At 38.4% G+C, this 16,445-nt stretch overlaps 2 protein-coding genes across 3 annotated transcripts; both read right to left on the bottom strand.

Moving 5' to 3' along the window:
• Positions 1-1,538: 1,538 nt before the first annotated feature.
• On the bottom strand, positions 1,539-4,342 carry rbx1 (ring-box 1, E3 ubiquitin protein ligase; the record flags this gene model as incomplete). 2 transcript variants are annotated; one of them, XM_079812801.1, is made up of 5 exons in its annotated part: positions 4,248-4,342; positions 2,507-2,585; positions 2,289-2,359; positions 2,000-2,085; positions 1,539-1,742 (listed from the first exon to the last, which is right to left on the bottom strand). In XM_079812801.1, the coding sequence occupies exons 1-5, from the start codon at positions 4,323-4,325 to the stop codon at positions 1,730-1,732; spliced, it is 327 nt and encodes a 108-aa protein (XP_079668927.1). In that variant the 5' UTR covers positions 4,326-4,342. The 2 variants fall into 2 exon arrangements, with proteins under 2 accessions (XP_079668927.1, XP_079668928.1); XM_079812802.1 differs by lacking the exon at positions 1,539-1,742 and having other exon boundaries at positions 1,996-2,085; positions 4,248-4,340.
• A 1,738-nt stretch (positions 4,343-6,080) lies between these two features.
• chadla (chondroadherin-like a) lies at positions 6,081-16,445 on the bottom strand (the record flags this gene model as incomplete). The annotated part of the gene is made up of 9 exons (XM_079832328.1): positions 6,081-6,444; positions 6,852-7,018; positions 7,179-7,871; positions 7,979-8,256; positions 12,794-13,032; positions 13,134-13,279; positions 13,536-13,691; positions 13,785-13,979; positions 16,287-16,445. 9 exons carry the CDS (start codon positions 16,443-16,445, stop codon positions 6,081-6,083), a joined length of 2,397 nt encoding a protein of 798 aa, XP_079688454.1.

Below are 16,445 nucleotides of genomic sequence, written 5' to 3'. Positions count from 1 at the left end.
CAACAGACCAGTTCTTTATTTCTTTAGCTTCTGAAGACATTTGAAGCCCATGTCCAGGATCCGTCTGTGTGTGGTGGCTCTTGACGCAGTAACTCCAGCCTCAGTCCACTCTTTGTGAAGCTCCCCCACACATTTGAATGGCCTTTTCCTGACAATCCTCTCCAGGCTGCGGTCATCCCTGGTGCTTGTGCACATTTTTATTCCACACTTTTCCCTTCCACTTAACTTTCTATTAATGTGCTTTGAGACAGCACTTTGAGAACATTCAACTTCTTTTGCAAATCCCTTTTGAGGCTTTCCCTCCTTGTGGAGGGTGTCAATTATGGTTTTCTGCACAGCTGTCAGGTCAGCGTGGGTCTTCCCCATGATTGTGAATTCTACTGAACCGGACTGAGAGACCATTTAAAGGCTCAGGAAGCCTTTGCAGATGTTTTGGTTTTAATGAGCTGATTAGAGTGACACTTTGAACCTACAATACTGAACCTTTTCACAATATTAAAATTTTCTGACATTTAAAATTTGGGGTTTTCATAAGCTGTAAGCCATAATCTTCAAAATTATAACAAAGGCTTGAAATATCTCACTGCCTGTAACAAGTATATATAATATATTAGATTAACCTTTTAAGTTGAATTACTGAAATAAATGAACTTTTCCACGACAATTCTAATTTATTGAGATGCCCCTGTATATATATATATATATATTTTATATAACATAAATCAATGGTTTAATTTATTTAAGAAAGAAAGTCAAACAGGTTTGAAGTGACATGATTAAATTATGACATATTTTGGGTGAACTACATTTACTCAGTGAGATGGATGCACAAATATTTGTGACTCAGACTACTGTAGCCAAATCAGGACCTAATAAGGTTAAATTAACACTATTTTCATTTGCTTATAATGTTGCAATGTTATATGCTTGTGTTGTACAGTGTAAAACAGGCGTATTTATAATAAGCCAAATGTTTTATTGCACATGCCTAGAAGACACTCATATGGCTTAGGAATCCCTGCATTAAGGCCAATGCACACCAAGAACAATAACTATATTATCATCCACACCCAGGCACAATATCATTCTGTTTATTATAATAGCACGCTGCAGTTTTGTCTTCTGTTGCTTTAAATGCTCAAGCTCTTCACAGCTGGATGGATTCTGATTTTATCGTTCTGAGAGTGATTTCAACGCCATCGCTTCTCTGTGCTGTTATCGTTATAGACAGCTGTGATGTGGACTCTGCAATTCTTTAAAATCTTTATCTTTATAGACAGTCCTTGGTGTAAACGGGCCTTTAGTGTCCAGTACTGTAAATACATGTAATATATATAATTATATTGGAAGCTTGTGCACTGATCTAGAACCTGCTTCCATATAATTTTTTAGAGCAAAACTCCTAATCTAAGAATTCTATCCACATACATTTTTATTTTATCAGAAGATTAAGCCATCATGTAAATAACAGCACAGCAATATCTAAGTTATGTGTTGAATAGGACGCAATAGCGTTATAGAAATATTTGAACTGACGGTTGTATTTAGAGGGACTTTAATGATAATTTACAGCTTTGCTGCACACAGCACAGAACAAAAACAAAGCATAATTCCAATGTGGACCAAATGGTCTTTAACAGGGAGAGGATGAGGACATCTAAACAAAAATGCAGCAGAAGAAAAGCAAATCCTGGTTCTGGAGCACAAACACTGGGCCGCCCATACGCTGCTAATGGCCATACCTGAAAAACAGAGCAACATTAGATCAGCAATAACACAAGTGTGAAAATTTGAGACATGAAAAATCCTGGAAATGTTTTCCTCAAAAAACGTAATTACTTTTCGACTGAAGAAAGAAAGACACAAACACCTTGGATGAGACGGGGGTGAGTAAAATATCAGGAAATTTTCATTTTGAAGTGAACTAATCCTTTAATATACTTCCTGTGTCTGCCACTCTTTTAATGAGGAAGAAAAGAAAAGAAAAGAAATCACTTACTTCTGAAACTCCCACTCTCTGTTGTCCAGAGGACACACCTGTCTGGTCTTCAGCCAGCGAGAGATGCAGTGGAAATGAAACGCATGCTGCAGAGCCAAAAGCACACAGTTAGAACCAAAATGAGCAGCCCTAGAGCTCAAGCTGTGTGTGTGTGTGTGTGTGTGTGTGTGTGTGTGTGTGTGTGTGTGTGTGTGTGTGTGTGTGTGTGTGTGTGTGTGTGTGTGTGTGTGTGTGTGTGTGTGTGTGTGTGTGTGTGTGTGTGTGTGTGTGTGTGTGTGATAATACTCACATTGCAGACTCCCCAGGCCACTGTACACTCCTCTGATGTAGCTGACGCCTGATTGGCCTGACACTCTATACCTGAAGGAAATACAGGTGTTAAAACTGGACTGCACTTAAAGGATCATGACAACTGACTTAACAGCGGTTCACAGTGTGTTAAACAAGACACAAAAGAATGTGGTCAGAATAAAAGATCACAAAGACCAAACGGGAGTCGATACTTACAGAGGTCCATAATGTGATTCCTACAAATGGCACAGTTGTCCACCACAATGTCCCAAGCCCACAGAGCCACCGCATTCCACTGGAAGAGAAAGAGTTCAACCAATCAGAACTCTCTACACAATTGCTCTGAAATTCGTAACTATTTTTCAATTCAATCGAATTGGATCTCTTTCGTATGATCTGCTTATGCCCCAGTGACAGTTATGTTTAGGGGTGGACCTAGATATGTATTTTTCTAAAAGTTTTATGTTTTTAATTATGCAAGCTTGTTTCAGCCACATAATAATAAAACTGTGATTGTAGTACTCGAGAGCGGTCTTGGTCTTGTCTCGGTCTCAGACTTAGAGGACTCTGGATTTTGTTTCAAGACCGGTCAAGACCACAACTGCTGGGATATTACTAAACTGCCGGTACATTGTCTTATTTATTTATTAACATCTTTAATCTGACTGAATGTGAAATTTACTGCTTTAGATGCAATCAATAATTTTTCTAATTTGATTTTCTTATTATGCCAGTTCAGAAATTAATGAGGGATTGTGTCAAATGTCAACAAAATTAATACAAATGCTCACAAAATTCAATATATTGTTGCAAAAAAATACTTGCATGAGATCTGGATTTTTATATTATGACGTGATATAATTAAGCAATATCACAAGAGCAGGAGAGCCTTTTTCATAAAAAATGTGAGCATGCCTGCAAACATTATATTGCTTTAATACAAAAATTAAACATTATTTATGCATTTGTAATTGATTTGATATGCATCTTCTGTACCACTCTGCAGTGCAAAGATGAATTTTGTGGTTATGATTTAATTTGTGTAGTAACAGCTCTATGTGTGTTTTATTCTATGTATTGATTAAAAATCAGTCATTTCTCAGGCGGTAATGTGGATCTTTATGAATTCAAGGAGTTCTGGTCTGCTCTGGTCTTGATTGTGTTGCCCAGCCTTGGTCTTGGTCTTCTCTTGGTCTCGGATTAGGTGGTCTTGACTACAACACTAGTGATATATAAACTTGCAATTCATCAAAGTTAATATATAAAAATATCGAATATCGAAATTGCAAGAAATAAACTCACAATTCTGAGGAAAAAGTCAGAATATTTAAAGATACTTTCATATAAACCATGGAACTGAATGGTAACCATGTTCATTGTAACCTGTTTTTTTTTAAGCATGGTGATACAAGTTCAGATGATACTCTGATACAAGTTCAGAAAGTGTCAGAATCAGACGAAGGCCAAACCCGTTTGAAATGAATGTTCTGTGAACGCATATGATGATGATCGAATCGAACGTTTGGAATGAGTGAGTCTACGATGCTCGGAACCCACATATGAAGTCCAAAATAAACTGCGGCTAGATGGGCAGCTCACAGGTTTCTGAGTGATTCCCATCGGTTTCACTTCTAATGGCCTGGTTTAATAATCTCTCGGATTACGTCGCAGAATTTACTAGAATTAAAATAAAAGGCGTTAGGAACGGCCAGGTTACATGTGTCGGCTTGATATTAGATTCTATATATTCTCGGGACATATTAAAAGCTGGTTGTAATCATAAAAAAACAGTCATTGGTTGACAATTATGCTATGATGTGAAAGAGCAGCGCCGCTAATGCTAACCGGGGATTATAATCAGGCCGCTATGGAAGAGTTTAAATGTTAAGAAGACAAAAAATATATATGTATGTATACTTAACATCAAATCCTTTACATTGACTTCTCAATCCGTTACCTTTTTTACTTCAAAACGCTTCTTACTGGCCCCGCTGTTGGCTCCACTCGGGGTGTCCACATCCATCGCGGCCGCCATGTTTGCTAGTGGTCTGCTCTCGCGAGAGTTAGTGAGATCGTTCCTCAATTTAGTAATCAGCGATAGGTTAAATAAAGCAACGGTGTGTCTTTTTTAGCATTCTGCTTGTATTTAACCATATTAATGTATTGAAAAGTTGTTTTTCTCAAAGTATCCAGAGTAAAGTTGACGTGTTGTGGGTAAATGGAAAACAGTAGGTTCCACCGAGATTTGAACTCGGATCGCTGGATTCAGAGTCCAGAGTGCTAACCATTACACCATGGAACCAGATGGAAGCCTTTGCACAATATTTCCGTTTTTAACCCTCTATGGTATGCAATATGATTTTAATGAGAAAAAAAATATTTGTGGTGTATTTCCTGCTTAAAATAGGACACTATAACAATAACAATAAAAATTTTCATAACATTTTTTTTAAAAAGTTTTTTTTTAAGTTTGTTGCCTCAAGGCAACATTGTACCACAACGGACAAATTTAAACATTTGACATTTTCATGTAGAAAAAAGAAATATATTTATTTAAAACATCAATTTCTTTAACCAGACACCTGAACAAACACATTTGTCCAGTTTATAATGTATTACAAATGTCATATTTAATAAAAAGTAACATTTCAAATTCAGCTGTTGCTCTCAGGCAACATTGTACCATCGTGGAACACAAGTATTACCAAACCATCACATCAAGTTATCATGTCAAGTTATCATATCAAGTTATCGTGTCAAGTTATCATATCAAGTTATCATATCCATCTTCATCCTCATCTCCATCTTCGATCTCTCCCTGCCGGATTGTCACTATGACCTCATCTTCCTCATTACATGACACCTCATCCTCACCCTCAACAGTTGTGTTATATAATCTTTTTAAATGCTATAGAAAATGTACAGATCAACAATATGTGCAGTTATAGTATGTGAATTACTAATCGTATATGTGCATTACAAAATCATGCAAAAATGCAAATCAATTTAGAGAATTCTAGCTCTTTTCCTTACAAATATACTATATTTGTATCCACCCAGTGTGTCTGGTATGGCCTTATGCGATTCCATTATGGTACAATGTTGCCTTGAGGCAACACACAGTTTTTTGTAATTTACTCTAAAACATTTGATGATATATAATGTAAAGTTCTTGAATATACTTCTTTACTTACCAGTAAATGTGACTCATATTTTTTGTGGGTGATTAACTGGCCAGAAATTAGTGAAAAATGCACTTTTCATTGGAGAAAATATGGAGCCATGTGACCTGTGCACATGTGCTGAAACAGGACACAAAATGGAGCCCTGTGGGTCATGTGACAAATTTTTTGCACTTTCATTGATTAGTATTTGAGTTCTTCTTCCCAGAGATAGGTTTGACCAATAAATTGCTTTTTAATTTTATTCAAAATAAACTAAAATAGACTATGTTGCCTGGAGGCAACACCGTACCATAGAGGGTTAAAGGAACGTTTTGTCATTTTGTCGTACTCTTCATATCGTCTGCAGACATCGTCTACATAGATTTGTAAGGAAATTCAGAAAAAATTAATAAATAAAGGATTTATTTGAATATACACCTTTTTATACGTAAATATATGCCTAAACAGCTTTTGCTGGACCGGTTCACGGATTATACAAATGATTTTTGTTCTGAATACGAATATATAATATATAATACTTTATATCTTTATTAGTTTTACTCTTAACCAAATAAACAGCAATATTACCACACAGTAAATTATCCATTTAGTTCAAAAACTCTGACTCATTTCCTTGATAATTCACTCCTTGGTTGCCTTCCTCTTTTTTTCTTGTTTGGCCTGGTTGTTTTCAGGGCTCGCACTGGTTTGAGTTCGTTAGACTCATTTTTCTTTGGTGCTGCTGTCAGTTTGGTCTTTGCTGGTTTAGGATTAGGTTCAGATGGTATGGGTCTGGCCTTTGCTGTGGTCTGCATGAGTTTGTGTTTGTTGGGTTTAGGGGCTTTGTTGGGGATGGAGGTCTCATTGAAGGAACGAGTATTTTCTTTAGAGCAGTTCTTAAAGATGACCGCCTCTATCACAGACTGGCCTCGCAGTTCAGGGGGGTAACCGCACACAGCTTCAACCTTCAGACTCGCACTTTCCAACCATCTGAAAGAAAGAGTTGAGATTGATGGATTGGATTGGATGGATGGATGGATAGATGGATGGATGATAGATAGATAGATAGATAGATAGATAGATAGATAGATAGATAGATAGATAGATAGATAGATAGATAGATAGATAGATAGATAGATAGATAGATAGATAGATAGATAGATAGATAGATAGATAGATAGTAGATAGATAGATAGATAGATAGATAGATAGATAGATAGATAGATAGATAGATAGATAGATAGATAGATAGATAGATAGATAGATAGATAGATAGATAGATAGATAGATAGATAGATAGATAGATAGATAGATAGATAGATAGATAGATAGATAGATAGATAGATAGATAGATAGATAGATAGATAGATAGATAGATAGATAGATGTGCATCTCACCTATAAAATGGTAGCAATTTGCAGTCACACATTAGCGGATTTTTGTTGAGAGTGAGGTTTTGAAGGCCAGTAAGAGGTGATAGGTCAGGCACTTCCTCCAACTGATTCTCTTCCAGAGACAGAGACAGCAGACCAGGACCAACCCCTGCCAGAGACCTGACACTCATCTACAACCACAAATCACAAAAAAAGAAAGAGAAAGAACATTGTGCATTACAGAGATGCATAAAAGCAAAGATTAACTGTTGATTATTTATCATTCAATAATGCAAGCAATAAAATATCTTGTGTAGTTTGTCATTTAAAACAGCACAGCATCTCCTCTACCTTTTGAAGACCCATTTTATCAATGTGCAGGTGCTTTAGACTTCCAGCCACCGTCTGGAATGCCTTTGGCCCAATCCAGCGAATCGGATTCCCTGAGAGGCGGATCTCAGTTAAATGAGGGACGTGGCTTAGAGCATCACTCGGCACTTCCCTCAGTACATTAGCTCCGAGATGAAGGACTTCCAGTTTGGGTGCTGGATCTAGAGCGTTTGGCACTATGGTTGCGATGGTGTTATTGTTGAGGTAGAGGCCTGTCAGCTGAGGGACTGTGGAAAGGAGCCCTGAAGGCTCTAGTTTAGCTATGAGGTTTCTCTCCAGATGCAGCTCGAGGAGTTTGGGAATGTGAGCTAGTGCAGCTGAAGAAGGAAACTGAGTGAGCTTATTGCCTTCTAGGTGAAGGTACATGATCTCATGGGCACCTTTAAAGGCTTTGGCCTCCAGGGAGGACAGTTGGTTGTCGGACAGGTAGAGATACATTAACGCCTTCATGCCCTGGAAAGCTCCACCCTCAATCTCGTGGATCTTGCAGCGATCCAGGTGAAGCGACACCACCTTGGGGACGCCGGTGAAACTGTTGCTAGGTAGATAATGAAAATGGTTGCCACGCATGTCAAGCAGAAGTGTGTTGCCAGCGAAACCAGTGGGCACTTTAGTGTGACCACGGTCCTCACATGTAGCGTGCTGAACTGCAGCCTTGATAGTGAGAGTAAGGAGAACAGAAAATTAGTTGAGACAGAGATATGTAGATTACATTGTGAATAAATAACTATTCCCTCCACCCTTCTCCAACCCTTTCTCACCTCACACTGGCAATTCTTTGGGCATTTGCTCTTTTTCCTTGGCTTGGCTGTTGGCCCTGTCTTTTCACGCACTCCGTCTTCTTCTTTTCCTTCTTTTTCAACCACATCCAGCATTGGCCCATCCTGTGGTCTGCAGCGGAGATCTTGTTCTTGAACATTTTCTAGAGGTTCATCTGAGAGGTGTGGCGGCCAAGCACAGGCCCCGTAGAGCTTGATTCCTGAGCTCAGCGCCCATGTCTTCAGCCCTCGCAGTAAACATGTACATCTGATCGGGTTCCCTGAAGGACAGTGATTGAGAGATAGATCAATTTGCAGTCTGATTTTGAAATCTATGAATTATGAGATATTTTAAATTAATAATAAATGACATACTCTTCAGAATTACAGCCATGTAAATAAAAGATAGATAATATACAACAGGGGTTCTCAATTAGGCAAGGCAAGTTTATTTATATAGCACATTTCATACGTGAACAACAATATGTGTGTAGGGAAATTAGATTGGTCAAAATTGACAGCGGAGGATCTTAACGTATACTGTGTTCAGACTGACAAATTGCTGAGTAATATCGACTTACCAATAGATGCAGCTGCTTGCTGTGATATTAACTGTAAGAACCTGCAACATGGTATTGAGTTGTGCTCCTTGTATGATAATATTGTTGAGTCCCTTCTTGCCTCAAGCAGGCCTCTGTACAAGACCAAGAGGTTTAAAGCCAAGCCAGGGTGGAATGAATATGTCGAAGAGCTTCATGCTGAGGCTAGAAGGGCTGTCAAAGCTTGGGTTGAGTCAGGCAGACACAAATATGGCCCCTTATTTGAATGTAAGAAACGGGCAAATGCTAATTTTAAATATGCCTTACGTTTTATTAAGAGGAACGAAAACACAATGAGATCTGACTCACTTGCTAGGAAACCGCAAAATAACAATTCAACTGATTTCTGGAAAGAAATCAAAAGAATGAATAATTGTAAAACATCCTTGCCAACGAATATTGATGGTGTTACCAATTCAGAGGAAATTACTCAGTTGTGGCAAAAACATTACTACGAGCTTTTCAACTGTGTTAAAAGTAACTCCTTTGTAGTGGGCAACATTGACAAAAATGAAAATGTGACAGTCTCTCCAAAAGAAGTTTATGATGCAGTTATGAGGTTAAAAGATAATAAAGCATATGGTATGGATAAGATATCTGCTGAAAATGTAAAACTTGCAAGTAAACTCTGTCCAATGCTTGCTATTTGTTTTACTGGGTTTTTAGTTCATGGTATTTTGCCTGATTCTATCTTATCCGTTATTTTAGTGCCTATTATTAAAGACAAAGCAGGCAAAATAAATAGTATGGACAATTACAGGCCTATAGCACTGGCCAGTGTTTTGTCCAAGGTCATTGAGAGGACATTACTGAATAAATTGGAACAGTTTGTCCTGACCTTTGACAACCAGTTTGGTTTTAAACCGAAACATGGCACAGATATGTGTATTTTTGCTCTAAAGGAGATTTTAGAATTGTATAACAGGCGCAATTCCACAATTTTCATATGTTTTATTTATGCCTCTAAAGCCTTTGATCGTGTAAATCATGAAAAATTATTCTATAAGTTACACAACAGAGGAGTTCCCAAATTTCTGGTAAGAATTCTGGCTTTCTGGTAAGCTCATGTAACGGAGTTAGACAAGGAAGTATTTTGTCTCCCTTTCTTTTTAATGTTTATATGGATGATCTATCAAAGTTGCTAAACAAATGTGGAACTGGGTGTATGGTTGGTAATATGATTATCAACCATTTGATGTACGCGGATGATTTGGTAATTTTTTGTCCATATAGTGCTGGTCTTCAACAGTTATTGAAGATCTGCTCTCAATATGGCACAGACTTTGACATTAAATATAATGCAAAGAAGAGTAACATTATGATTGTCAGGAGCAGGGAGGACAGGAACCTGTTGTTTCCTGAATTCTCCCTGTCTGGTATTGTTCTTAAAGTATGTGATGAGGCTAAGTACTTAGGACATTACATAACTGATGACCTGTCTGATGATAGGGACATTTTTAGACAGTGTCGTATGTTGTATGCACAAGCTAATTGCTAATTGTTGTAAGCCTAACCCTAATGTTGATCCGCAAATTTAGTATGTGCTCAGGATCTGTGAAGATATATACTGCCCATTTGTGGCGCTGTTACAAAAAGAGCAGCATGCAGAAACTCACTGTAGCATATAATGATGGAATGAGGCTGCTGCTTAAGGTGCCACGTTGGAGCAGTGCGAGTCAGATGTTTGTTAGTGCTGGTGTACCCACCTGCTCTGCAGTGTTGCGGAATATCATGTACAGATGTATGTGTAGGCTAACTGACTCTGCAAACAGTATAATTTTAACATTGACGAACCCAACACTAAGTTCAGTCAGATTTTTCTCCAGAATGTGGAACCACTGGCGTTTTAGTTTATATGCAAATATGTGATATGTATTGTTTGTTTGTTTTTGTGTTTGTATTGGTATATTTTATGTTTGTGTTTTTTGGACCATGTGTTTCCTGAATAAAAGCTTTGATGATGATGATGATGATGACACAATGGTAATTCAGAGTACTTTAAATAGAAAATTAATTAAAATAGTGATTACATATGCATAACATCAATAAGAATTAAAAAATAAAAACAAGGATAATTAAAACAGTTGTAAAAAAAAAAAAAATAGTAAAGAATCTCGGATAGGGGTTAATGTACCCCTATCTGAGATGGAAGAGATGGAGCAGGTTCGCAATGTCTCCTGGACCTTACAAGTTTGTCCAGGATGGGCTCCTGTAGGTGACATTACTATGATCTGCAGGGCCTCCCCTTTCTTGAGTCCGCTTCTTTGCACTGTCTGCTACCGTTTTACCTATGCCTTTAGCACGTAACGATGCTATCAGCGACTTCTTATACCATTAACACTTCTTATACCATTAACACTTCTTATACCATTAACATTTCTTATACCATTAACTAAATTAACTATTAATTCAAGTTAAAAGTCAAAATATTCATCAAAGATGAGTATATTGGACCCTCAGAGCAGTGGTGTTTGAGACTTTTTCAACATCAAACAAAAAAACACACCAGTTGACATTAAAAGGTAAGATAAGATTATTTTTACATTTAGATACCCATGTATGCAGAAGGGAAGCTATATTCTAGGGGCTCTCTACTTAACGTAACCGTATTATAGTTCACCCAAAACATTTACTCACCCTCATGTTGTTCCAAACCTGTAGGAGTTTTTACCTTCTGTTGAAAACAAAAGAAGATATTTTGAAGATTGTTGGTAACCAAACAGTTGACAGTAGTCATTGACTTACATAGTTTTTTTTTTCCACTATGGAAGTCAATGGGTGCCGTCAACAGTTTCATTACCAACATTCTTCAAAATATCTTCTTTTGTGAACTGAAGAAAGAAACTCATGCAGGTTTGGAACAACTTGAGGGTGAGTAAGTGATGGAAAAAAAATTCATTTTTGGATGAACTATCCCTTTAATAGTTGAAATATAATTGAATACTGAATGTTAAATAATAAAAATATTATATATATACACTCACCTAAAGGATTATTAGGAACACCTGTTAAATTTCTCATTAATGCAATTATCTAATCAACCAATCACATGGCAGTTGCTTCAATGCATTTAGGGGTGTGGTCCTGGTCAAGGAAAGGTGATTTAAGCAATTTTGAGCGTGGAATGGTTGTTGGTGCCAGACGGGCCGGTCTGAGTATTTCGCAATCTGCTCAGTTACTGGGATTTTCATGCACAACCATTTCTAGGGTTTACAAAGAATGGTGTGAAAAGGGAAAAACATCCAGTATGCGGCAGTCCTGTGGGCGAAAATGCCTTGTTGATGCTAGAGGTCAGAGGAGAATGGGCCGACTGATTCAAGCTGATAGAAGAGCAACTTTGACTGAAATAACCACTCGTTACAACCGAGGTATGCAGCAAAGCATTTGTGAAGCCACAACACGCACAACCTTGAGGCGGATGGGCTACAACAGCAGAAGACCCCACCCACTCATCTCCACTACAAATAGAAAAAAGAGGCTACAATTTGCACGAGCTCACCAACATTGGACAGTTGAAGACTGGAAAAATGTTGCCTGGTCAGATGAGTCTCGATTTCTGTTGAGACATTCAGATGGTAGAGTCAGAATTTGGCGGAAACAGAATGAGAACATGGATCCATCATGCCTTGTTACCACTGTGCAGGCTGGTGGTGGTGGTGTAATGGTGTGGGGGATGTTTTCTTGGCACACTTTAGGCCCCTTAGTGCCAATTGGGCATTGTTTAATTGCCACAGCCTACCTGAGCATTGTTTCTGACCATGTCCATCCCTTTATGACCACCATGTACCCATCCTCTGATGGCTACTTCCAGCAGAATAATGCACCATGTCACAAAGCTTGAATCATTTCAAATTGGTTTCTTGAACATGACAATGAGTTCACTGTACTAAAATGGCCCCCACAGTCACCAGATCTCAACCCAATAGAGCATCTTTGGGATGTGGTGGAACGGGAGCTTCGTGCCCTGGATGCGCAGGCCACAAATCTCCATCAACTGCAAGATGCTATCCTATCAATATGGGCCAACATTTCTAAAGAATGCTTTCAGCACCTTGTTGAATCAATGCCACGTAGAATTAAGGCAGTTCTGAAGGCGAAAGGGGGTCAAACACAGTATTAGTATGGTGTTCCTAATAATCCTTTAGGTGAGTGTATGTGTGTATGTATGTATATATATATATATACGTATAGGCAGTGGCAGTGCTGTATTCATGGTTACCGGTGAGATTAAGGCTGGTGAGCCGCGAGGGCCCTGTGAGGGCCTGTATGTAAGGGAGCTGGTTGTAGCTCAGGTCCACGTGAGAGATAAAGGGAGACAGAGACAGAGCCGACTCAGACAGGTCCTGCAGGGCCATGTGGTTCAAAGACAGATGTGTGAGTTTAGGCATCGACACGCTCTCCTCCACCAGATATGTCATGGGATTAAAACTCAGATCTAGATGAGTCAACTCCACCAATCTGAGACAAAAAGAGAGAACCAGAGTATATCATCAACAGTATTTAATGTTTGTCATTTTCAGTGCCAGAATAAAATAAAATTCAGTGGTTGAATGTGTTACCTGGTCATAGTTTTGGTAGGAAAGTATTGGAGTTCATTATGGTCCAGGTTTAAGTGAGTAAGTGCAAGAAGACCAGCAAAGGCTTCGGTCGCAAGATTATTTAGGGAGTTATAACTCAAACGCAATAACTGGATATTTAACATTCCCTAGAAGACACAGATATTTAGGAATTATTCAAGAAGAATATGATTGTCAAATTATATGATATGTCAAAATGGTCTACAGGAGAAAAAACACATTACCCCTTCGTACCAAACATCAAAATCAGCATAAATTCAGATTGAACTGGTAAGTTTTATTAATGCTTTTGAAAGAAGTCTCTTATGCTCAACAAGGCAACATTTATATATTAACTTCTTATAAAAGAATATAACTGACCCCAAACTTTGAACACTAGTGTACCTGGAATGCCATGTTGGGGAGGTAGACAAGTTGGTTATGAGTGAGGGAGAGCAGGTTTAAAGAGTTTAACGCAGCAAACGCTCCAGGGTGGATCTCTTCAATGCGGTTCCGGTCTAAATACAATTGCTTCAGTGATGATAAACCATCAAATGATTCCTACAGGAGGGGAGAGAGGAAAAACATAGATAAAACACACACACAAATAGTCAAAAATTCATCCACATCTCAAAGAAGATACCTGGAACAAACCTGGTAGAGGATGTCAATGTTGTTGTTAGTGAGGTCAAGCTGCACCAAACGAGAAAGCCCCCGGAACGCCCCCTCTCCTACAGACTGAATACTGCATCCCTGCAGGTTCAGGTGGGTCAGGTAGGGGGTGTGTTTGAAAGCACTTTTAGCCAGTTCCCCAAGATTATTCCTCTTCAGGTCCAATTTCACTGTGATCTGAAATAAAGAGAATTACAAATACTGCATATGAAGACGTTGATCCCCATGCTTATAATAATGTTTATAAGAGATTATATACAGGTATGTGTCACGTATGTGTTTAGGGTGCATCACAATCAGCTCCCAGAAGTCAGGGCACTGATCAGGGAGTCTGCCATTTTAAGGGCTGTCTTAATCGCAAAATCCTTCCAATGCACTGAAACATTCGCTCCCTAAAATGTCCCACAATGCACTGTGAAAACCAGGGAGCATCAAGACACACGATAGATGACTTTTAAAATACAAGTCATTATTTTATTATATTTCAACATAAACATACATCACTAGACAGGTAATGAACATAATCTAGCTAGCATTTATAATTTATTAACGGCTGAAATGTTGCACGAATATGTAACAACTAACAAGCAGTATTTATCATAATGTACTTCATTAAAACATAATGTCAGAAAGATATCAGTTCTGCTGTTGTTTATAAATACCAGTATAGTGATGTACAATGAGGATGTTGTCATGTCGCCGGAAATACAGTCATAGATGTCTAAATGTGTAGTGAGCCAGGGTCCTTACCAGAGCCCAAATTCATGTACATGATATACTGAATGACGACCTAGGAAGCTAGGTAGCTGGTTGAGACGCACCTATAGTTTCATTGTGTTTTAGGCATAGACTCTAAAAAATGTATTAAAAACAGAAAAGTCCTGAAAAAGATTTCAGGCCCCTAAAACACTGTTGTCATGTAAATTCAAGTATTCAGTTCTTAGTTGAAAACAGTGTTGTGGAAACGGCCCCTTAGTTAGTTCTGTTCTGTTTGCCTGTGTTCCCTTTGCTTGTTTGTTTCTATGGTTTCTAATTAGTTACGCACCTGTTTCTATTATTATTATCTTACCCTTGCTGTGTCTGAAATTGCCCCCTATACCTCATTCACTATTCCCTACATTACTCCACTAATATCGTCCACTTGAAGAAGTGAATGAAAACGAGTGAATTCGGACACTGAGTGCGCCGGAAGGGCTGCCGCTTTTGCATAGTTCGTGCTCGCTGTTTTATAATCATTTGAAACGTAGCAAACTAGCTCCAGTGATAAAGAAAAGATTTATCTTAAACTCTGCCATGGAAACTATCATGTATAAACCATAATGAAACTTAAATTTAATAATCAATTAAGGAATTTATACCTGCATGACATTACACTGCGCATTATGCGCATTTTGGAAAATGGATGGATTATTCAGCTGTGGGCGCCATCTTCCCTAAGCACTTCCCCTAGGGGAATCCCTGTCACCATTTTGAAGTTCCACTTCGTGAAGTGGACAAGGGAAGTTTATATTGGCAGACCCTCGCTCCCTCGATTTTGACTGAGGGAGCAAGTCTGCTTATGTACACTTCGGACAGCTCCATATACCACAATGTAACACGATTGTGACGTCACTGGATATCGCATTTAATTTACCCCACCACAAACAACTAATATTTTTTAATATTTAAAACAACCCAAACACACCTATATACATATAGAATGCTGCATTTAACAATTGTGTAAGGTAAACTAATTAATAATAAATCAATTTAGGTTTAGGACGTTCCAATTCAACCCACTACAAAGGTTCCGCCAGTAGTGGGCACTCAAGCAAATCCGAACGAACGAGACGGAGGGAAGTTAGCGAGTGAAGGGCATAATAAAAACGAATGCAGCCTACATTGGTTGTACACTCGTTATTGGTGCAATGTGGGATTGAATGAGTGCACTCAATAACGTTCCACTATGGTTTCGGACACTCCTACAAATGTTTTAACCCTATTTAAGGGTATAGGCGGGCGCTTTCGGACACAGCCCCTGTGTATTTAAGCCCTTAGTTTCCTTTGATCAGTGTTCGGTCTCATATGCGTTATACGTGTTGGTTGTTTTCTCTGAGTATTCTTCCTGTGTATTTTCAAGTTTAGTTTTTGTTATTGAATTTCCTGCGCCGTGTGACTATTACAGCCACACCTGACAATAAGTTATTGTAAAAGGCATCAGAAGAGTTACTAACAACAACAAAAAACAACTTTTACACTTAGAAAGGAAGTTCAGAAAGCCAAAATATATAAAGGGAATAAAGATTCAAACATTCCTTTATTCCTGAGTCCATTTGAATCTCATATAATGTCATGCATCTTCTGCTTGTTTGATGGTAGAGACTATGCAAACCTCTGCAAAACAAACTTCTAAGGATCATTCAATTAACGAATATGCTGATTTTAAGACACAAGCATGATGATTTTCATGTGGTTTCTTTAATGAATGTGGAAAGTCACACTCACCTCGTTTATAGTAGGTGGAATATGTGTGAGATTCTTCCCTACGCACGTCACAGTGAGCTTTGTGTTGTCACAGACGCAGACACGCGGACACTTTGCAGTCTGACCCGCAGGCACAGAGGTCATTAGAAACAGAAGCAGACACGCCACTATCAGCGTCAT

Source organism: Gobio gobio (assembly GCF_949357685.1).
Source record: "Gobio gobio genome assembly, chromosome: 1".
NCBI lineage: Eukaryota > Metazoa > Chordata > Actinopteri > Cypriniformes > Gobionidae > Gobio > Gobio gobio.
This window is presented reverse-complemented; position numbering and strand designations above follow the sequence as displayed.